Here is a 22898-nt window from a genome sequence, read left to right as displayed (position 1 = left end):
TCAAAGAGGAAATTAAATGCCCTTATTGTAATTGGGTCAAGCACTGTGCAAGTTCATGGATACTGGAGTGGGGAGGAAAACAAAAGGAGACGCTGAAATTCAGAGCGCTGTCAGAATGATCCCATTTCTTACTTGATAGAAACAGAACTCATGCCCGGATAGGCTTGTAATTCAGTGTGAAGTACCTACTATGTGCAAGACTGGGCTTGGCTTAGGTGCCAATCACAACAGACAAGCCCTTGCCATATTGTGCTTAGCGTCTACAGGTAGGGCAGACACGAAAAGCTACACACACTCAAAACAGTCTACATTCCAAGGGGCACGGCTGAAGAGGACAGGGTGCTCTGAAACCAACTAAGGAAGGAGACCTTGTTTAGAACGAGGGGTCAAGGAAGGCTCACTAAGTAAGAAATAACAAAGCCGAGGCCTAAAGGATAAAGAAAAATGATCAGATCAGAGAAATGGGGGTGGGTGTGAGGGAAGTGTTCTAGGAAGGGAAAACAGTTTGGGAGCAAAGGCCAGAAGGGCGCCTAGATCCTGGCTCAGTTGAAGAACTACAAGATGTCACCGTGCTGCAGTTCAGCAAGTGGTTGCGACAGCAGCAGAGCAAGATGAGGCCAATCCCAAGGGTTTTAGAGGTTAAGTGAAGTATTTTAGGTATTATCTATAGGACAATAGGAAGTCACTGAAGGGTTTACATGAGGGGAAGCTAGGTGAAGCACGCATGAGGCCTGCTTATATGTTTTTTGCAACTTCCTGTGAATGTAATTTAAAAAAATAGTAGAGAGTGAGGCAGTAAGATTTTTCAGATGTCTCACTGGCTTCTGTGTGATAAATGGAACTGGGTAGGAAGGGACAAAGGTTGAGGTTATTGCAGTGATCTGGGCAAGGGAAGAGTACAGTAGCAGTGAAGATGGAGAGAACTTGTATTTGCTGTTTTTTTTTTTCAAGTTGAGACTTGTGTTTATTAATTTATTTCACGGTTTAATTTCCTTCCACATCTATAAGCAATTTTATGTGTCATTATCTTAACTTTTATGCCATTGTTTTTCACTTCAGTCCTAGCTAATGGGTCTCATAACTTTTTATGTTGTGGGCTTCCATTTAGTGTTTTTTAACCCGTTTAGTAATATTTGCAAGACAAAGGAAAAATTCTTACTCCTCTATTTTTTTCTAAGTAATAATGAGTATTTTGCATTTTCGGATTCCTAGAAATAAATGCTGCCTAGGAAGCATTTTGTTCAGTCGACTCTGACCTCATCCCATTCTCTACAGGGGTCAAGCAGAGTCAGGGATGATAATATAATTTATTATCCAAATAAGAACAAATTTGAGAGTGAAAGGGAATGCCAACCAGACTGCAGAGACAAAACGAGAAAATCTGGCTGTTCAGGGCACATGGGGTTGTACAGATCACTCTAGTAAGGACTGCTCTGTGCAAATATGACTTGCTGCTTATAAACCGTGTTAAATAAGATCACGATAAGAAGGCAGAACTTCAGGGCCTGAGGACCGTGTCAATAAAGAAAGCACAGAGCTGAACGGGGTCAGCATAGGACGAGTCCCTCCAATTCCTAATGATGAGTCCAGCTGATGCTTGTGTGAGTTTCGGGCTCTCTGCCCATCAGCCCCTCCCTCTGTTCACTGTAGGCACTCTTGAGGTCTAGCTCACCCTTTCTGTTAAGTGTTGAACTCTTTTGTAAAAATTCTCAACTTCTCTCCATGTGCTTCTAGTCAATAACATGGGGTAGCCCTGGATTCCAGTCATTTATGGGGAGTATGCCATCCGCTTCATGACAATTTTAGTTTGGCTCCCTAAGTTCCTTACAAGAATGCTGAAGGCAGAGATCCTAGCTCACTTTCCCTCTACCTAAAAGAGCTCTCTCTCAATCCTTAATACTTATAAGATGTGAGCAGGTAACCTCAGAGGATAACAAATACTACTATTTGCCACCATCTCCAATCTAAGAGGTTTGTGGAAATACATTTTTTAAAAATATCTGTGTATTAGTTCCTTAATTTTGCTTTATTTAGATATATGAACAAACTTTCCTCTTTGAAAAATGTTTGACTATCTTCTGCTTCCCCACATTGCTTAGGTTTGTTTATGTCTACCAGAAATTTGATAGACAATAACAAACATTTATTGAGCACCTAGTATATCCCGAGAAAAATGCTGATTAGGGTTGACCATACCAGATGAAGTTTGCACAGGTAACATTATCTCATAAGGTGGATCCTGTTATCAACACAGTGATCTGAGGTCCTTACATGAAGTCAGATTGTCAGGGAAGGCTCTAATTTGGCAAGTCGAATCTGAGAGGACCGAGACAGGCATACTCATTTTGTTGAGCATTTCTAGGACATTTCACTGCCTAGAGATAGACCCATGTGTGACATTCACCTCATGGTTCTCCCTGCTCCAAAGCACGTGGCTCTTCTAGTCCCTGGAGGCTTTTGCCATCACAAATGAAAATGTAGGCAGTTGCTATCAGTCAGGAGCAAGAAGAGAAAGGCGTGAGAACAACACGAGTAGGTACCGCAGGGACTGTCCCTGTCCAGGCTGAGGCTCTATGGAGGGCACAGAAGATACATGGCACCCTGCAGGGCAGGAGATTCTGAACACCATGAAGGCAACATTATGGGTGAGAGGGGCCCTGAAGGATGCCTGGAGGAGGACTGTGGGGCACATGGCTGGTGTGGGGGTGGTAAGAGGTCCCTCTGAAGTGGGAGGAAGTGGCAAGAAGACCATGACCATGCGTGAGGTTATCAGTGTTCGCCATGATGTGGGGTGGGTGATATTTAGTCCTAAGCCAAATTCTGGGGGACAACTCACAGTTTAAGAGATGTGGCATCACTGCCCTACAGTGAGTGGCAGCTAGACACTAACTCCATAAAGGGCCAGGCTTAGGGTGGTTAGATATCTGCTCCTTGAGGACAGGAAATGGGTACCAGTTATATGACTGAACAACCCTTGGTGAAAGGTACAGTAATAGCACAGGGTGCATGCACCCATGCTTGACAATTGTCAGCAGACGACTAAGCTATAATGGCGAGCCTCTTGGAGGATGATGAATTAGCCTTTAACTCATTCATTCTTCTGATTCAACCTATTTTAAAAGCTTTTGTGTCAGAGGATGAGGCCATCAAACTGGAAACTAGGCTTCATTCTTTGACATGGATTCTAAAGTTTATTCAAGCTTCTGTTAGTACAATTACAAATCAACCATTCCATTTCTTTTCCTAAAGGAATGTCTGCTTTTAAATAGGCATAAACCTTCAATTGTCAATTTCCTCTTTTAGGGAAAAGGATCTGACAAATTGTCGCCGAAGTATTATTTTGTAAAAAATTAAAGTGGTACTGTCTGTGGTTCTCCTTGTAAGAAATTTATTTTTTTTCTTGTGACATTTTTTCCACAAAAATTTCTCTCAAGGTACTAGATTAGAGACTATTAAACTATACATGCTTCCCACTGGACAGGTGGTAAAGTTACTAATCTTTCTCCTTTCTGTTCTAAACATAACTACTTTGTCCTCCTAAAGAATGTATTCACAAAACTCCATTGCCATTAATTATGGGCTAGGTTCTATTTGTTGCCTCCATTCTCAAAACTTCTAGTTTGCTTTGGGAAAGAGAAAATAGAGTCATACAAATAACAATCTGTGACATCTAGCTAAAAGCCTTCAGATTTCAAACTTCATCTTTATTGCATGCATATGACACATAACGGGTGGGGGGTTTAAATTGTTCTACATGCACTAAGTAGTATATGTCCACTGCAGGAAAAAATAGCATATATACCAAGTAAAAAACAAACACAAACAAACTCAACAAACCAAAACAAAAACCACCTCCATCTCACTACTGTGGTGATTCTACCATTAGCAGTTTGCTGTGAATGTATCCCTATTTTACATGTAACCCAAATAAATTAGTGCTGTTTCAGGGCCAGTCCAAAAATGGTGTTGCATCAGAAAGAAACACAGACACACTACAGAAGTCTGGATAAAGAACGTAAATACCAATGTCTCTTGACAAGAGAAGGCCAAGGAAGAAATGAACTGTGTAATACATCATAAAACTCCCTCTGAATCTTCTGTACTCTCTGCCTGCCTTTATTTATTTATTTAGAGATGGACTCTCCTTGCTGTTACCCACGCTGGAGTGCAGTGGTGCGATCTCAGCTCACTGCAACATCTACCTCCCAGGTTCAAGCAATTCTTCTGCCTCAGCCTCCTGAGTAGCTGGGCTTACAGGCACCCACCACCACTCCTGGTGAATTTTTGTATTTTTTGTAGTGGTGGGGTTTCGCCTTGTTGGCCAGACTGGTCTCGAACTCCTGACCTCAAGTGATCCACCCGCCTCGGCCTCCCAAAGTGCTGGGATTACAGGCGTAAGCCACTGCGCCCAGCCCGCTCTATGCCTTTTCTAAGTTCCACACTCTGTGGCAGCTGTCTAATCTCCTCCCCTTTTCAGAGAGGAGGCAGAAGTCTCCTTCCCCTTCTCCTCATCCTCTCCCCTAAAACTCCAGAGCACCACTTTCACCTCTTCCTCCTCTTCCCATCTTCTAGATCTCTTCTTCCATAGACAGCTCCCTGCCTTTTCTTACTAAATCAACTTTCCTGACTTCTTCCTGTACTTCTTTTCTTCTCTCACCTAAATAAGCATTGCAAAAAAAGTTTCAGTGATGCAAGTAAAGAACACTCCTGAAGAGAGGAGAAAGGAGCTGAGGAGGAAGGGAGGAGGAGGATGTTTAAATGTCTGCTTTCATTATTTTATTTTAGAGACGGAATTTTGCTTTTGTCACACAGGCTGGGGTGCAATGGCATGATCTTGGCTGACTGACTGCCTCCCGGGTTCAAGCAATTCTTCTGCCTCAGCCTCCTGAATAGCTGGGATTATAGGTGCCTGCCACCACACCTGGTTAATTTTGTAATTGCTTTTTAGTAGAGAGGGGGTTTCACCATGTTGACTGGGCTTGCTTTCATAATTTTATACTAATGTTTATTTATATTCATGTAAAATATTTTATATTAACCTACTTTAATATTTTTGTCTAGAGCATTTAAGATACTGAAACAGAGGTCCAGGAAGATTAGCTTGCCCATGGTCTCAGAGCCAGTAAGTAAAGGAACCAGGCCAGTGAGGGCTCCACAAAGCAGCCCCATTCTGCCTTGGCCTCATTGTGGACTCCTGTGGCTGGAGGTTGAAAGCAACGGGGATTAGGTGAATTCTGAGTTGTGGCGGTCTCAGTGAGAAGAGGACTGGTCAAACCCTGGGTGGATGCTAACAGACACTGGGGAAACCTTTATCTGGGGATGCCACTGAAGGGGAACAATAGGAGTCACCTCTTAGACAAGTGTTGCCAAAAAGAGATGGGAGGACTTCAGAATTCTGAGACTAATTTCTCTTTCTCGAGAGGGTTATGTCTTTATTGTTGATCTCAACACTTGTCAAAATCTGGGGAAGAATTCTTTTTACCTGCAGGGCTCAGCATGACAGAACTATGTAAAGGAAGTACCTGTCTGGGTTAGGTCTGGATAGGAGCAAACATCACTGAAGATTCACCCGGCACAGTGGGCAAATCTACTTATGCAGTTGCCTGTTCTCAGAATTAGGTGGCTGAAACATGGTTTCTGGGACTGAGTTTTGGCAAGGCAATTGTGCCTTCCGGACGTGTGCACACACATACACATGCCTGTTTATCTAGCTACAATTTCAAAGTGACAGCAAACAAACAAGAGTAGCCATCAGACCCAATGCTGGCTGAGCTGCGAGGAGATACAATGCAGGTAGTACATACATTTAAATTCCTGGTTCTTAGGAATGGAAGCCGAAATGTGGAGTGCAGATGTTGATGCTGGTCAAAGTGAGGAGGCGGTTTACCTTCTGGATAGCTGCTTTGGCTTCCAGATCTCACGAGAATGGGCAGGTCTTTTCTAGAGGTCTGTGACACACAACTTTAGGGCAAAAAATAGAAAGCATATCACTAGTAATAAGTGCTAAGTTCTAAAAGTGCCAGTTGACTTGTCCTTCCAGATAGTTCCAGCCTTGGTTGGGATTTAATGCAGAAGAGATGACACGTCAGAGTGACTGGACTACGGGGTGATTGTATGCACACTGTTGAAGCTCTGCATCAAGGTGATACTGATGTAGCTCCTCATCACAGACGAGAGTATTTAGGTTCTGCTTGGGCATCGGATCAAGTGTCCTAGCACAAAAAGACCTGTGTGCGCAGAAACTGCTGTTTCGTGGTCCAATCCCTCCACCAGATGAAAGCACTAAGTACCATAGGCTCCATCATGATTCTGTGGCCTGCTCGTCTGGGCTTTGGTCATTCACATGTTCCCGGAACTCATCTCACAGGGCAATTTCAATGCAGGCCAGACCTTGAGCAAGGCCAAGATGGTGATGCCCATTAATGGCTTTCATCTTTGGCTCAGCAGGTGGATACTGGGATTAGTCATTTCCTATTTTGTTGAGTTTGCCAAATGCATTTTGGACCTTTAAAAAGTCCTTATGCTATCTCAATATGATGCTTTAGTAGAGTTCTGTCCACTTTCCACTGGCCTTGGCAGGTGGTTGAGTATTATGAAAGCCACTAGGGTCTAAATTGTGAAATACAAATGTTACTTTGTTTTTGCAGGAAGGCCAGATGAAACTAACACAAAATGTTTTGGTAATTTTGTTAAAAATGCAACCTTGAAGAACTTAAATTTGTTAAAAATGCAAGCTTGAAGAACTTAAATCTAAGTCTGGCTTTACATTTCATTTAAATCTTTTTTTCTCAAGTAAAATAGCAATATTTGAAGGTAAAAATAGGCTTGTAATGATTAGGAAAGATTCTTGCAACTGCACTTTGCAAACCAATTATACAAGAGAAAGCTGAACTAATTCTAAGTGTGTTATTATTGTTATTAGGATTTTCGCCTCTCAAGTGAACAGTGCTTTACGATTTATATGTGAAAGTGCTTTCACATGTAACGTATAATAATCACACATTCTTCTTTGAAATGCCTTGAACTTTAAGAATAAATCCAGGTTGAAAGAAGAGGTACCTAGAGAAATAATGTGAATCTGATCTCTCCAGAGAATGAGATCTCTCTACTGGAATCCTTGTGTGTAGGGTTTTCTAGTGTGCAGATGACCAAGTCTGGGGCCTAACTTTCTAGCCACTATCTGGTCTGCTTCTTCAAGATGGTCTTGTTTCAATGAACACAACCTGTTGGCTGCAGATCTGGTTGGCATGGAACTGGGAAGTGCCAAGGGGCCTTGAATGATCACACATGATTTTTCTCCATGTAGAAACAACAGGCTAAGAGAATCTCCTGAGAAAAGCTGAGCTTATGAGATAACCAGCCCTACCTGGAGAAGCTTTGGAGAAACAAAAACAAAAACTAAAATTCACCAATGTATATCTGGACCAAACACCTGAGTAACTGTAGGTAAATCCTTTACGATATGACATTGCCCATGCCTGGATATGAGGGACAGTGTATACTCTAAGGAATAACATCTCTTGTATGGTTTCACTTCCTAAAAAGCTATGGAAGAAAAAACCATTGAAGTCATGGGACAAAGGGCTATCCCTCTGAGTTAAATAGGAATGTCTCCTGGAGAGAGAATTCCACTTCTTCTGCCAACCAGCAACCCTGCTGGCAGTTGTGTTTGAGAAAAGCATGCCTATCAACTAATGATGCCTAGCCCCTCTCCTGGCTCCTGAATGGAGTGTCTGTGTTGGTGGTATTGATATCCACCATTAACAAAAACTTGGCTTACTTTCAAAAATGTAGATCCTTTTAGGAATTCTTCAATATAACAAAGGCAATGGTTTCCCATTTTTGTGTTAATTGTATGTTTGCCCAAATTCAATGGATCATGTTTGATTTTTATATAATTTTCTCATTTTCCAGACTTCCATTCAGGGTCCTCAGGCTGAAATTAGGCATATCCCATGGCCCAAGAGGGTGGGACACAACTAAATCTACATAAATATCCATTGAGTCTCCAGAGGAGACTCAATGGGAAAATATTTTAGGAAACAGGGCTGTGAGCCTTTGTGCTCAGTGATATTTAAGTTGGCTGACCATTTCAAATTTGGAAATTATAGTCCATAAACATGAAAAAGAGGCAATTGCATTTCTGTGTATTTCTACCTATGCTTGTGCTTTTTGCAACTGTTTATAAAGAGTGGCATGATAAAATACTTTTGTGTTTGCTTCTGGTGACAGTAAAATTTTATTTATAAAATATGATTACTGGCCTGGTATGGTAGCTCCTGCCTTATCTCAGCACTTTGGGAGACCAAGGTGGGCAGATCATGAGGTCAAGAGATTGAGACCATCCTGGCCAACATGGTGAAATCCCGTCTCTACTAAAAATACAAAAATTAGCTCAGCATGGTGGCATGCGCCTGTAATCCCAGCTACTCAGGAGGCTGAGGCAAGCAAATTGCTTAAGCCCGGGAGGCGGAGGTTACCGTGAGCCGACATCGCACCACTGCACTCTGGCCTGGTGACAGAGCGAGACTCTGTCTCAAAAAAAAAAAAAAAAAAAAATACGATTACTTAACTAAAAGCTTTAGGATGGTTAAATAAACAAACCAACCTTTTGCTAAATATCTGAGTTTCACTGATTATGACTGGAGGTTCAAATATATGATTCCTTCATATATGGATGTGAAAAAGGTCTGATAGGCAGTTTTGTTTTCAATTAGAGTTATTGTTCTATTTCCATATTAATAAGAAACCAATTAGTTATTATGAACAGATTGGGTATTTAGCTCATGTACAACATAAAATGCAAGACTAAAAAGACAAACAAACATACAGTACTCTTTTTTTCTATGTTGCTATGAGGTTTACTATATGTAATATATACTTTTTGTATGGTCCATTAGGGCAAGGCATTTCCTGGCATTGAAAATTTACTTAAAATATCTGTGATTATCATAATGAATATTACTAATGTGTAATTCATCGAGACCAACAAGCCAGCATCTTAGATGATGTTTGGTATTTAGTAGGCATTTGAGACTATGCTCAGTTTTTTTTTATAAAAACTGTCTAGTTCTTGTTTGCCTACAAATAACACTGACAATACAGTTCATTCCTAATGTAGGAGAAACTTGATTTTGGAGGCTTGCCCCTCAAACCTGGTCCTGATTACTGCTTCAACTCCTGTTTATATAATTCTACACAATTTTGGCAGGATTCAAGAGCACATACCAGGGTGTTGGCTTTTATGCATCTCCTGGGATGTGAATGTCATGCTGACTAGATGAACTCTGGCCACAAATCCCAGACAGGCACAATGACTCTATTTATTCAGACTTGGCTGCCTGAATGCAGATTGACTCTGTGGGTAATAAATTTTCACAGGCCAAGAACTTCAGGATCAACCAAGCTGATCCGGAGAAGAAAAATGTACCTAAGGAAGTAGAGCTGGGCTGCAAAAAACCTCCTATGTTTTTATTTCATGTCTACATATCATTCAGCTAATTCATCTAGTCACTGATTGACATGTACTGTCAATGCCTTCATTCTTTTTTTAAAAGCTCTGCTTTGTATTATGCAATTGTCATATTAAAAAGAAACAAGGGAAAAAATGAAGAGCTTCCATTACAATAGGCAATCTGTTTTTAATAGTACACCCAAAACTGATGTGAGTCATCCAGTGATCTCCATGGTAAAGAACACAGAATTGAGATGGGAATGTTTCTTGTGCTGGTCCATAAGAAACCAAAGGAAACAAACAGCAATAGTAACTGCAACGTTGCACTCAGAGTAACCTAACCTACAATCTTGATAACTTGATGCAGTGAGGCTTTAGATTCTTTCTAAGAGACATGATTATTACTCTATGCATTATAAATAAGAAAATAATTGGCTCTTTAATTTGCAGATTTATGTTAATGATCTAGATATCTATTAAATTAATTGCATGCTCTCCAAATATTGATTGGGGATTAAAAGGTAACTTTTCATTGTGCAAGAAGTAAATTAACGCCAATGGGGAAATTTCTCTCTACAGATTAGATCCAATGATTGTTGCCTGTAAAATTAAAATAGTCAGTTCAAGTGGATAAGCCATGCTCATTTAAAGAGAAAAATGTGGCTACATAGTTAAAATGAAAAGACTGCCCAATATGTTTGGATAACGTAATTACTGGAAGCTGCAGGCGTGTACACAGCCATTCAATTTAGATCCCTGGTTCCTTCCTTTCCCTAAGCTATGCATTTGTCATCTCTGAAACGCTTGTCTGCCGTTGACACTATCACGGCTGTTCCTTGCTGAAAGTCTTAATTATGTGTCCCTCTCCTCATGCCTTAGCTATAGTAAACCCACTTACATATTTGCTTGTGTCCAACCTCCCAAGCTTACCTTGACTTGTGAGGCTGAGCTCATCTTTTTGCCAATGGGAAGACATGCAGTATAATTCATCACTCCCTTCCTAATCTATTATTGTTATTACTATTATTATTATTTTGGTACTTAGTGTCTTCAGAAATAATTTTGTCTTAAGTCTTCTAATTCCTTTACATTATTTCATGAAAATATTGGCCTTTGTAATTGTTAAAACCAATAGTTACAGAAAGGAGATCAAACAAACTACTCCAGGTATTGCATATCTTTCATTCACCCAGATAAACAAGAAAACTGATTCTCAAATCTTTGTGCTATTTCCAGTTGGAGCCTCATCTAGCATGAAGATCATAGGTGCAACCATAAAGTTATGCTTCCATTTCATTTATATCTGTAAACTTTCTAAGGAAACCCTGGTACAACTCCAGCACTAGAGACTATAGCCAAAACTGGGTTATCCTTGAAAGGGAAGGCTGTGGAGAAACCCAGTCTCTTTGTTTTGAAGGGTTCTGTTTGAGATAACTTATGAAAACTTGTGACTTCAATATGGCTTGATGTAAGCATGTTTAAGAAGTGGCTATAGACATTTCCATGGAGACGGGATAAATGCTTTTCTTCTCACATAGTTATTTGTATATTAATCTATAGCCAATTTAAGATCTCAGGTCTTATATTTTCGTCATCTCTGTCAATACTTTCGATATTTGGATAGAACTAATTTGAAAAATCATAGTGTTCAGGAAAAGAAACAAAGGCAGAGCAAAGGTCATCTTTTCATCTTTGATACTGTACAATGGACAGTGGGAAATACTCTCAATTGAAGGCATCACTATGCATTTATCCATGCACTCATTCAACAAATATTTAGCAGTTCTGCTGTGCCAGACACAGTCCATGCCCTCAGGGAAATTCCAGTTTAGCTGGTATAGACAGATGTTAGAAAAAGTAAACATAACATATAACTAAAATTATGATGAGATTTAGGTAAAAGGATGAAGGATACTGTGAGAAGGACTAACTAACTGGGAGTTGATTAGGTAAGAGGGAGGTCTCCCTGAGGAAGTGAAAGTTATACTGCACCTCCAACATGAGCAGATGTTAGTAAGGCAAAAATGAGGGAGTAGAGGCCTATGAAGGCCCTGAGGCAGCTGAGCTTAGCTTCCTGGAGGAGCTGAGAGAAGGGCTGGGCTGCCAGAGGGCTGCAAGTGAGCTCAGTGTGAAGAGGAGATGTAGACAAACCAGATGGTACAGGGAGGTGTCGGCCATGCTGAGGGCTCCGAATTTGATCCCAGGTGGGATGGGAAACCTATTTAAAATTTTAGACCAAGGAATTAGTAGACATGATTTTTAAAAGATCACTGATGGGAGGCTGTATTACAGAGGGCAGGGAACAGAAATATGATAATTTATAACAGACTGGTTTAGACTAGCTGGGATGGAAAGAGGTAGATGGACCAATATTTAATTTTGGAGGCTGAGTTTATAGGACTTAGAGATGAAGGGGATATCTGAGTGAGGAACAGGGAATCAGCAAGGATGAGTCTGAAGTTTCTAGGCTTGAACAGCTGGGCATCTGGCAGTGCTAGTTTTGGAAATGGGAACAATAGCAAGAGGAACATATCTATGTGTCTGGTAGAGCGGTGGCAAAGGCCAGAAGCCCAGTTGGGCACAGACCAAATTTGAAATGTTTGTGAAACATCCAAGTGGAAAAGTCAAGTAGATTTGTGGTTCAGAAGAGAGTTCTGAGCTGAGAATATAACTTTAGAAATTGTCAGTATTTCTAAAACCTGAAGGTCATAGGTAGGAATGGATGAGCTCACCCAGAGAGCAGACATGGAGAAGAAAAGTCAGGAATAAACATGGAAAGACTCCAGCATTGGGCAGAAAGTCAGAGTCAGCAAAAGAGCCTGAGAAGAGAATCAGGAAGGGCAGGACCCAAACCAGGAGAGTGTGCTGTTAGATTCCTACAGAGAAGTGGGTGATGAACAGTGGTCAACGCTGTAAGACTTCTAGTAAGACATGGGGCTGAAAAGAGCCCAGTACAATTGGCTCTGTGGAGGTCATGCGGACCCAATGAGGAGCATTTCTGGTAAAGAGATAGTGGCATAATGAGATCAAAAGAACAAGTCTCTAGCTCTGAGGAAATGGATGAACTTTGGATAGGAGCGGGTCAGTGTCCTCTTGCAACAGGAGGGCAGAGGGAGGATGAGTGAAGATGGAAGCAGTGGTGTTAATGTGGTATTGAGAAGATTAGGTTTCTCTGCTAGAAGCCAGTCAGTCATGGTATGAGGCAGGGAAATAAAGATAAATAAGGTACACACTGAGATTCAGGTTGTTTACTCATGAAGCTGGGAAGATAAAAAACTACATTTGTATTATATACTATTATAAATTCTGTAACAAGGTAATTATAGAATATTAAGGGAGAAAACTTGCTAAATGACAGCACCCGTGAACTGTTACAAGTTCTGTATATACCTAGAATAGCCACTATAGTGTAATACCTAGAATAGCCACTAAAAAAGCTATACAAAGAGATACACACAATAATGTTACAGACAAATCAAAATAGAATTCAAAAGGTTTAAGGAATACATAGAAAGGCAGGACAAAGAAAATTAAAAACAGGATGAAACAAAGAAATAAAGTGGTAGACTTACACTTTAATAAATCAATAATTACATTAAATGTAAATGGTCTAAATGCAACAATTAAAAGACAGAAATTGGCAAAGTGAATACAAATATGACAACTATTAAGATATGCTATATATAAGAAACTCATTTCAAATATAACAATATTGGTAAGCTGAAAGTTAAAGAATGGAAAAAAGTTACATTATGCAAGCATTAATCAAAAGAAATTAGGAGTAGTGATATTGAGATCAGAAAAAGTAGATCTCAGAGCAAAGAAAATGACCAGAGAGAGTGGAACATTACATAATGATAGAAGGGTCAATCTAACAAAATATAGCAATCCTAAACGTCCATATACTAAATAATAGAGCTGCGAAATATGTGAAAACAATCGGACAGAATAGAAGAAATAAACAAATCCACAATGATATCCAGAGACTTTGACACTTCTCTCTCAACACAAGATAGAGTCCAGAAAAGATATGAAAGAACATCTAACAAGATAAATATAATTGATATTAACAGAACACTCTACCCAACAACAGAATACACATTCTTTTAAGTGCCTATAAAACATATACCAATACAAACAATATCTTGGGTCATAAAAAATACTCAGCAAATGTATAAGAATTGAAATCATACTGAATATGTTCTCTGACCATAAAGGAACCAAATTAGAAACCAATAAAAGTTAAGATTAAAGGAGATCTCTGAGCACTTAGAAATTAAATAACACACTTCTAAATAATCCATGAGTCAAAGAAGTCTCATTGAACTGAATGATGATGAAATACAACACATCAAAATTTGTGGGATAAAGTTTATAGCAGTGCTGAGAGTCAAATGTATAGCACTAAATGCTTATTACATCATAAAAAAGAACAAATCTCAAATCAATAATCTAATCTCCCTCAAGAAACTAGGAAAAGAGCAAAAATGTACCCAAAGCAAGCAAGAGGAGGGTAATAAAGATAAGAAATCAGTGAAATTGGAACAGAAAAACCAAATAGATAATATTAATGAAACAACAAGTTAGTTCTTTCAAAAGGTAAATACAGTTAATAAACCTCTAGCAAGACTGATAAAGAAAAAGAAAGAAGACAAATGATGAGTATTAGTAATGAAAAGGGGGTTGACACTACAGATCCTGCAGTCATCAAAAGGATAATAAGGGAATACTACAAACAACCCTATAGGCATAAACATGACAACTTAAGTGACAGGGACAGACTTATGACTGAAGAACACAGTACCACAACATAACCAGTATGAAACAGACAATTGAACAGCCCTATGGCTATCAGATAATCTGAGAAGCTCTATAACTATTAAGAAAATAAATTTTTCTTTCCCCCGAGATGGAGTCTTGCTCTGTCACCCAGGCTGGAGTATACTAGCTTGATCATGTTTCACTCTGCCTCTTGGGTTCAAGCAGTTTTCCTGTCTCAGCCTCCTGAGTAGCTGGGATTACAGGCTTGCACCACCACGCACAGATAATTTTTGTATTTTTAGTAGAGATGGGGTTTCACCATGTTGGTCAGGCTGGTCTTGAACTCCTAACCTTGTGATCTGCCCTCCTCAGCCTCCCAAAGTGTTGGGATTACAGGTGTGAGCCTCCACACCTGGCCAGGAAATGTAATTTTTAAGTTTAAAAATGTCCAGGCCCATATGGTTTCACTGGAGATTCTGCTAAATAATTAACATCATTTTTAAAAAACATAATCTTTTTGAGAAAAGAGGAGGAGACCCTTCTCCATTTATTTCATAAGGTTAGTACTGACCTGATCAAAACTAGAGAAAGACAGCACAAAACAGGAAACTTCCAACCAATATTTCTTAGGAACATTAAAAAGACAAATGTGTGGTGAGGATGTAGAGCAACTGAAATTCTCCTACACTGCTGGTGGGAGTGTTGATTGGTACAACTGTTTTGGAAAATGGTTTTAGATAATTTACTGAAGTTGAACATGAACATATTTTACTGCTCAGAATTTATACTTCTGGGCATAGACCTAACAAGAACGTTCTCATGTGCTCAACAAAAGACATGTACAAGTATGAAAAGACCTGCACAAGGATGCAAAGACCTGCACAAGGATGCTAATAAGAGCACACTATTCTACCCTCCCTGTCATCCCCAGCAAAATATCCACATGCTCATTAGCAGTGGAATGAGTAAGTAAATTATGGCATACATGCACAATGAAAATGAACAAACTTCAATTACAGGTAACAATATGGGTGAATCTCCTAAACAATGTTGAACAAAAGAAGCCAGACACAAAAAAGTACATGAGGAGTAATTCCATTGATATAAAGTGCAAAAATAAGCAAAATTACTCCATGGTTTTAGAAAACAGGTAAGTGGTTACTCTTCTGCAGAGTGGTGACTGGTGGGGGCACGAAGGTACCTGGGAGGCTGGGTCTTGTCTGTATTTCATCTGGGTATTGGTTACATCATATATATATATATATATATATATATATATACATAAAATCATTTTTAAAGACTTTCACCATTTTTATAAATAACGTAAAAAAAATTACGGGCGCAGTGGCCCATGCCTGTAATCCCAGCACTTTGGAAGGCCAAGGCAGGTGGGTCACCTGAGGTCAGAAGTTTGAGACTAGTCTGGCTAACATGGTGAAACCCCATTTCCACTAAAACACAAAAATAAGCTGGCTGTGTGGCGGGCGCCTGTAATCCCAGATACTCAGGAGGCTGAGGCAGGAGAACTGCTTGAACCCGGGAGGTGGAGGTTGCGGTGGGCCAAGATTGTGCCACTGTACTCCAGCCTGGATGACAAGAGCAAACCTCTGTCTCAAAATGTGTGTGTGTGTGTGTGTGTGTGTGTGTGTGTGTGTGTGCATTCCAATTTTACAAACAGAGACCCTGAAGCAGAGAGCAGTTCAGAGGCTATGCCAAGGTTGCAAAACCACTAAGTAGTGGAGTGGGGATTTGAACCCCTGGAGTGGGGCTGCTGTGCTCTTAACCACTAAACCAGACTGTCTCTTAATCTTTAAGAGCACAAAGGCAATGAGGAGAAAAGGAAGCCTCAGATAGGAGTGTTCAAAAGCACAGAGTCTGAGGTGATCTGAGGAAGGGCAGGCAGGTACAGCAATCTGAAGCTCTCGTAGACACCTCTTTATTACAGTGGCACATGGGCTGGTTGAACCAATATTGGCAAAGACAGCCAGATATAATGTCAGAAAAGGTTAAGGATTTTCGTACACTGTACTCTGTTTATCGAGGCAAGGGATTCTTAAAAGATTTTGGGTTTAAGGTACAAACTCTGATTCCATCCAGAAAAATCATTTATGTTAAATGTTCAATTATCTCAGAATGCCAGGGAATGAGTGTGTGTGAGTGTTGTGTGTGTGGGTGCACAGGCTGCCCTTTCTCGGGGATAAAGCATAGTTTGGTCTTGAAGAGAGAAAAATACCATATCATTAGTCTTGTTTAAAAGTATGGGAATTACAATTTTGTGATTAGCCCAGGTTATAATTATAGGCCAAAGCAGGACAACTTAATGCAATCACTGTTGAAGAAATAACTTAAACTACCATATGCAAAACCACTGTCTGGAGTCTTAATTAGGAAAAAGGGATTACTGTATAATATTCATTCTGTCAGTTCCTTTTATTGTAAAAATAGGAAGGTATACTCACATAGGAATTAAATGCAAGAATAAGGGATCTGACCTGTACATTCATGACACAATATTATCCATAAGTACAGAATGGAAGGGAGTCGCTTAAAAAGCCAAATGAGTCAACTAAAAGCTCTTACTGTCTTAGAGAACATGTATAGTACATCATTAATAATGCTTATTAAAATTGAGTTTTCATTGGAAACAGTTCCTGGAAATAGCTCAGAAAATTATTTCCAAATTTAAAAAGGTTTGCAGATTGCAATAGTCTGTGAACCCTTTTTCTAATAAAAAGCATACACAATTTACGTGTTTGATATGACTTAATCCATAATCTATGTATCCAAGCCACTTAATGAGAAAAAGCACAAAGGGATGAAATCATTTGCTTATCATCACATAGATGAGAAGCCAAAATGAGGAGTGAAGCCATTCTACATTTCTGCTAAGATTTGCAGGTATCTGGCTGCCCTGGTAGGTATTCCTGGAAACAAACCAAAGATCTCTAAAAAACTCAAAGCCCGAGTGGCCTCCTTTGCCCAGTTAGCCTTCTTGCACTGGGTATTCTCTGCTTGCCAATCTGGTTTCCAGACTCCTCAAGTTCTTCTCCCATCTTGATGCCTCAGTTTCTCTCATGAGATGAGCAACCCCTTTTGTGACCTCATAGCCATGTTCTGCTCAGATACCCTTCCTCAAAATTCTCTCTTGACTTTTATTTAACCTCTGCTTATTTTCTATGTACCTTATTTGTATTTGCACATCTGGAGAGCAAATCATCCGCATAGCATCTCATGATACCTTTCTGTTAAATTCACTATTCCGAAACCAATAGAATAGCATTAGTATTTTGTATTGCATACAAAAATGACTTGTTAAAAAAAACTCTCGGAATTGTCTTTCTACCCATCACATGTATCTAAACTTGACAAAATACAGCATACAGGATGAGAAAAAGAAAAGTATAGAATATAGAAAAATCTGTCTTTAGTGTTTTAAAACTTGCTTTGAAATACAAACATTTCTTGAAATGCAGAAGTGAATGTGATGAATGTTAAGTGGACATTTTTTCACCTTAACTGACTGATCAGAAGAGTATTTATAACCCCTAACTGATGTCTTGAGCTGATAAATCAACACCAGGGGAGAATATTTCAAGCACATTTATCATTGAAGACAAATAGTCTGTACAGAGCATGATTAGTTTTTATTCATCATTTTGGCTCACCTCTACATTTGCTCCTTCTCAATGTTAATAATATCTATATTAAGACTTCTCAATATTTAATGTTACAGATTGCTTGTTGCATGCTGATGAGATTAAGGTCATATGTCTGATCTCCAGAATGCCAATTAGCTTCACACACACACAAATAAATAAAAAAGAAAAGAAAAGGGTGGGGCTCTGTCTATTTCTGAGGGACGCCTGATCTTAGCTTCCTTGTAATACCCATTGTTGGTCTCAACATCATATTATAGAATTCAAGGTGTAAGGGAAATTATGGGCAGCTATTTTAACATACTGGCCCAAGTGTATAGAAGCTCACACTTAGCAGAGGAAAGACCAGCAGCCTGGAGCGCCACCATTCAGCTCAGTTAACACTCAGCACAGTCCACCAGGTCACTGTTGTCAGTGTTACCTCCAAAGGATGGTGACATAAAAGAGAATCTTACCTGTTCATTCTCCTCTTCATCACTGCTTAGCTTAAGGTCATCTTCCAGCATTCTGAAAGAAGGAACAAAGAGGTGCAGATAGTTAGTAAATTCAGAATAATTCAGCACCAAAAAAAAAAAAAATCACCTTTATTAGAGCAACATTTCAGGAATAAGTGTATTTGATTTCCTAATTTTTTTCTTCCCTTCTTATGCACGTTTCCTCTGGTGCACTCAGGAAACAGCAGACAGCCCCTCCACAAAAATTAACCCTCACAGCAGTCATCAGCTAAGACGGGCAGCTTTCAGAGGATGCTGCGTTAGTAGGGAAATAATACTTAACAATAATGTATTGTATATTTCAAAATAGCCACAAGAACTGGAATGTTCCCGACAAGAAAAAAAGATACATATTTGAGGTGATGAATATCCTAGTTACCCTGATTTGATCATTGCACATTGAATACCTGTATAAAAATATCACTTGTACTCCAAAGATAGCAATAAAAAAGAAGATGCTTTTTCCCCCCCCAAAATACATAGGGGCTTTTCCTTGGGCAGTTTGCATTCCACAATTACTTGTTTAGCGCTTTCCATGCTCCCAGTGCTGGGCTGTGTCCCCACGCCTGCCCTGGGGGCTTACATGGTAAAGAGAGGTGAGAACAAGAGCCATAAAATCATAAACGCAGGCCATCATTCAAAGAGCTGGAAAAGACGTTGTCCCCCAAGTCCTGCCGAGTGGGGAAAACAAAGCAGGAGAGCGCTTTCTGAAAAGCCTGTGACGGTGATTCCCCAGCCTGCTCAGGTGCCCTCATTCATCCTCAGGAGACAGTGGGGAAGCACGTTAAAAGTGAAAAAAAGAAGCACAACTTCAGACTCTGTTATTTGTGATGATAGTACTGTATTCTTTTCAGCATGGCTGAATTGTTTCTTTATAGAATAGTGGTTTTCAGATTAATTCATTTCAAAAGAAATCTTACTCAGAAGTGCACTGTATAAAAGCGTGCTCTCCGCTCAGAGCTGCTCTGCCAGGAAGCAGGGGAGAGCCCGCTTCTGAGGGACCCTGGGGCTCCATACATCAGTGTGAAGGCCGCCAAGCCCCTGTGCTCAAAGGCCTCATTGAAGTGCTTCCAAAGGCTGTCCCCTAAAATGTACCCAGTGTCCTTTAAAAGCCCGTTATAGGCCTGTCACTGATATATGCTCTGAACATTGGTAGAAGTCATTTCAGTCACTTTTGGGGTGAACTGGGGGGTAAAGAACTGGCAGGAGAAGGCACGGCCCCAGCTCTGCCCCACCTGTCTATGCATTTGGGGCAAGTCGCTTCACGCACCCTGCCCCCATTTCCCTACTTGTGAAGTGACGAGTTGTAGAGGGCAATCCTAAGGTCAAATCCTGCTTTAGAGTCTGTTGTGAGCCTACAAAATGAGTATGCTCCCCAGTTTCATCAAGTAGAAAAATGCTTTTATTTGTTCTAGAGAACACAACGAAGAAACTTCTAAGTAGTTTTTGGGGCACCACTTAAGCCATTACCATCAGGGCAACAAATCTCTTCCTCACAGGCTCCTGCTCATCTCCCAGTGCCGAGAGGTGTCATTCTTGTATTATTTAAACCACAAGTGAACAAATGAACATGTCAGCAGAGGCTGCAGAGCGGCACCCCCGATTCTTCTGCACGTCCAGCATGCCATTCATTTCTTTCACCTCCAGACATATACACTCTGCTTCAAAGAGCAGAGGCCTCTCTGTGATTTATTAGAGCATTGTTCGGGAGTAGCCTAGGGAAAGGGACTGTGTTTCCTTTGTCCTTGAGTCCTCAGTGACCAGCACAGTGCACTGTGCAAGGAGCACAATACCAGTTTGCTGGCTGGGCTGAGGCGCCTTGCCCAAGACAATTTTCCTACCCAAAGGGACAGATTTCTTCCTAAGGAAAAAGACCAGAGAAGGGGACGTGTCCTTGCCTCTACTCCCGTACCCCACTGCAGTGCGGTTTAATCTCCAGGACTGCCCAGCAAGCACTGGGTCTTTAAAGGGTGGGTGGTCCTGCTGGTGGGGGTGGAAAGCGTGAGGAGGACTCACAATCATGGTTAACAACCCCTTTGCTGTCAGATGGAAGTCATGTGGCTGGGAAATTTAACCTTTAAATGGACGATTGTGTGCATGGATTGGAAGGCCACCGTCTCCCAGAGCAGGAAAGCCCAACACGCCCCGAAGTGAGAGAGCTTAGGTTGGCAGCAAACTAGCTGTGCAACTCACCACCTGAGGCTGGCATGGCTGAAAGTTACCGCAACAGTCAAAATGCTGTGTGATGCTGTCTTTCAAGGTAGAGAATGCAGCTTATTTTTGTTTATTTCAAACATGTGCTAAATGTGTCTGAATCCCCACAGTCCCGTGTGAGGTGCACCTCTGGGGCTGAGTATTTGTGCTTCTGTAATGAGACTCATCTATCTCATCATCATTTCCAGAAAAAAAGCAGTAGGGGATCAACCCTGCTTTGTGAATAATCATCATTTTATCATGGACTTTACCTCTCTTATTAAAAAAATGAATTTATTGTGTTTCTGGCTAGGTTCTAAAAACAACAAATCACATGTAAAAATACTTTGCCTTCAAGAGAGACTTCAAGAGAAGTTCAAATCTAATTTAACTTCAGAATATCTCAAAATATGAGAAAGTGGCCACGGAAACACGAAATCACACCCTTATACGTTTCCAGAGCAATCCTGGGTGGTGCTATTCCCAAAACATGAAGTCACAGACCTGGGACAGACAACCATGGCCATGCTGCACCCCAGCCCCGAGAGGCACACAGGCACGCCTGAGGAGACCCAGGCTCCCCGAGGTCTGGGAGCAGGAGCCCTCTGCTTTATTCTGATGGTCATGAGCAGGCCCTCAGCTCAACTCCCTATACATGGAGCTTGTTCTTGTCCCTGACCACTGCATCTTCAAGTCCAGTTTAACATTCACAAACAACTCCATGTTTAATGCTGAACATATCCAGGTGGCTTCTTAGAGGGCCCAAGGAGGGGCTGAAGTTCATAGCTGAACGATGAAACATGTTAGGAGAAGAGAAAATGCGTGACACCCATAGGATCATAGGAACTCTCCATACTTGGTGTGTGGCCAGCAGATGGCAGGCATGGCCACCGTCACCAAACACACGAATGGCACTATGGGGGTCATGTGCCAGACCCATTCCCAAACCCTGGGGAACATTTTTATCATTTGTCTATTTCCAAAAGGAAACAGATTGGCATAGATAGATCAAACAATAAACAAATGGACAAAGTGTTCAACCAAGAGTAAAAGGAAGATGCAAATTAAGTGCTGGATAGGCCGCTGGGCAGGGGTGGAGATCTCCTACTGTGTTTTTTTTAAAGGAAAGGCAAAGACCCCGCTCCTCTAAGGGGTCCCCTGAGGCCTGAATCCGGGACTGGCCATCTGCATGGAAGCACAGGGCCTCTGTGTCTGAAGCACCCTGGCTACACCCCTACTCTTGGTTCCTCCAGGCCCAACCTCAGCTGATGTGGCCGGGGCCACCCCTTTCACGGTTCCCTTAGCCCCTCCCCTTCATAGCCCTTCAGATCCCTCCCAGGGGATGGAGCCCTCGACTCATAGCAGCAGCTCTCATTGTTGAAGTGATGTCTGACCGTGCCAGACCAGCTAAGTGCTTTCTAGATGTTACTTCGTTAATCCCTTCAGCAACTCCTCTAAGTTGGGGGACGGGTGCTATAGGGGCTGCAGACTGTGGTGGTCACAGAAGGGACTCCAGGATCCCACTGCCCAGGACGAATGCTAGCTCTGCCTTTCATCTAGCCCAGGGCCCTGGGACCTGCCTCAGAGCGATTCCCGGAGAACTTATTCCTCAATCCTTGGATAGTGCTAAGCGTGGGACCTGCTGCCAAAGAGCCCCCAATCAATGCTCATTTTTACCAATATTCCCTTTTCCCTAGGAGGGAAGCAGGCCTCAGAGCATTTACGAAACTCATGTGGATAAAGAAGTCAAGAGACTTTGAGATGTATTTGTAATGATGCCTAACGCTCTACTTTAAGGTCATTTTGAAAGAAAGGGTGATGTTCCTGGGAGATGGTGGAGGGGAATATATTTTGGCCTTCAACTGCTCTCCGCTGGTCTGAATGGTTTATGTGCCCATCAGTCCCACTGCACAGGGAGGTATGCCCTGGGAGCCAGTGGCCACGAGGCCAGGAGTCCCTCCAAGTGGGGGTGGGGTGGGTGCTGCCAGATGACAATGTGGAAGTGGAAATAAAATAGATACTAAAATTGAACTTTTCAGCTGGGCACAGTGGCTGGCTCCTGGAATCCCAGCACTTTGGGAGGCTGAGGCTGGCAGATCACTTGAGCCCAAGAGTTTGAGACCAGCCTGGGCAATATGGCAAACTTCTGTCTCTATAAAAAATATAAAAATTAGACAGCCATGGTGGTATGCACCTGTAAACCTAGCTATTAGGGAGGCTGAGGTGGGAAGACTGTTGTGGTGACTTTCAAAAGCCCTGGAGGTCAAGGCTGCAGTGAGCTGAGATTGTGCCACTGTACTCCAGCCTGGGCATGAGACCCTGTCTCAAAAAAAAAAAAAA

At 41.2% G+C, this 22898-nt stretch overlaps 1 protein-coding gene across 1 annotated transcript in view; it reads right to left on the bottom strand.

The window, feature by feature from the left end:
- AFF3 (AF4/FMR2 family member 3) overlaps positions 1-22898 on the bottom strand; it is a 153576-nt gene that overhangs the window by 107392 nt on the left and 23286 nt on the right. The window contains exons 4-5 of the mRNA XM_037735164.1: positions 19383-19449; positions 18327-18378 (exon numbers count right to left, since the gene is read on the bottom strand). Of these exons, the coding sequence (XP_037591092.1) occupies positions 18327-18378; positions 19383-19449 (119 nt within the window). The remainder of the gene's footprint in view (positions 1-18326; positions 18379-19382; positions 19450-22898) is intronic.

The sequence above is a fragment of the Cebus imitator genome, unplaced genomic scaffold, assembly GCF_001604975.1.
Source record: "Cebus imitator isolate Cc_AM_T3 unplaced genomic scaffold, Cebus_imitator-1.0 Scaffold736, whole genome shotgun sequence".
NCBI classification, from domain to species: Eukaryota; Metazoa; Chordata; class Mammalia; order Primates; family Cebidae; genus Cebus; species Cebus imitator.
Note: the sequence above shows the minus strand (reverse complement) of the source record. Positions and strands in the feature narration are given on the sequence as shown.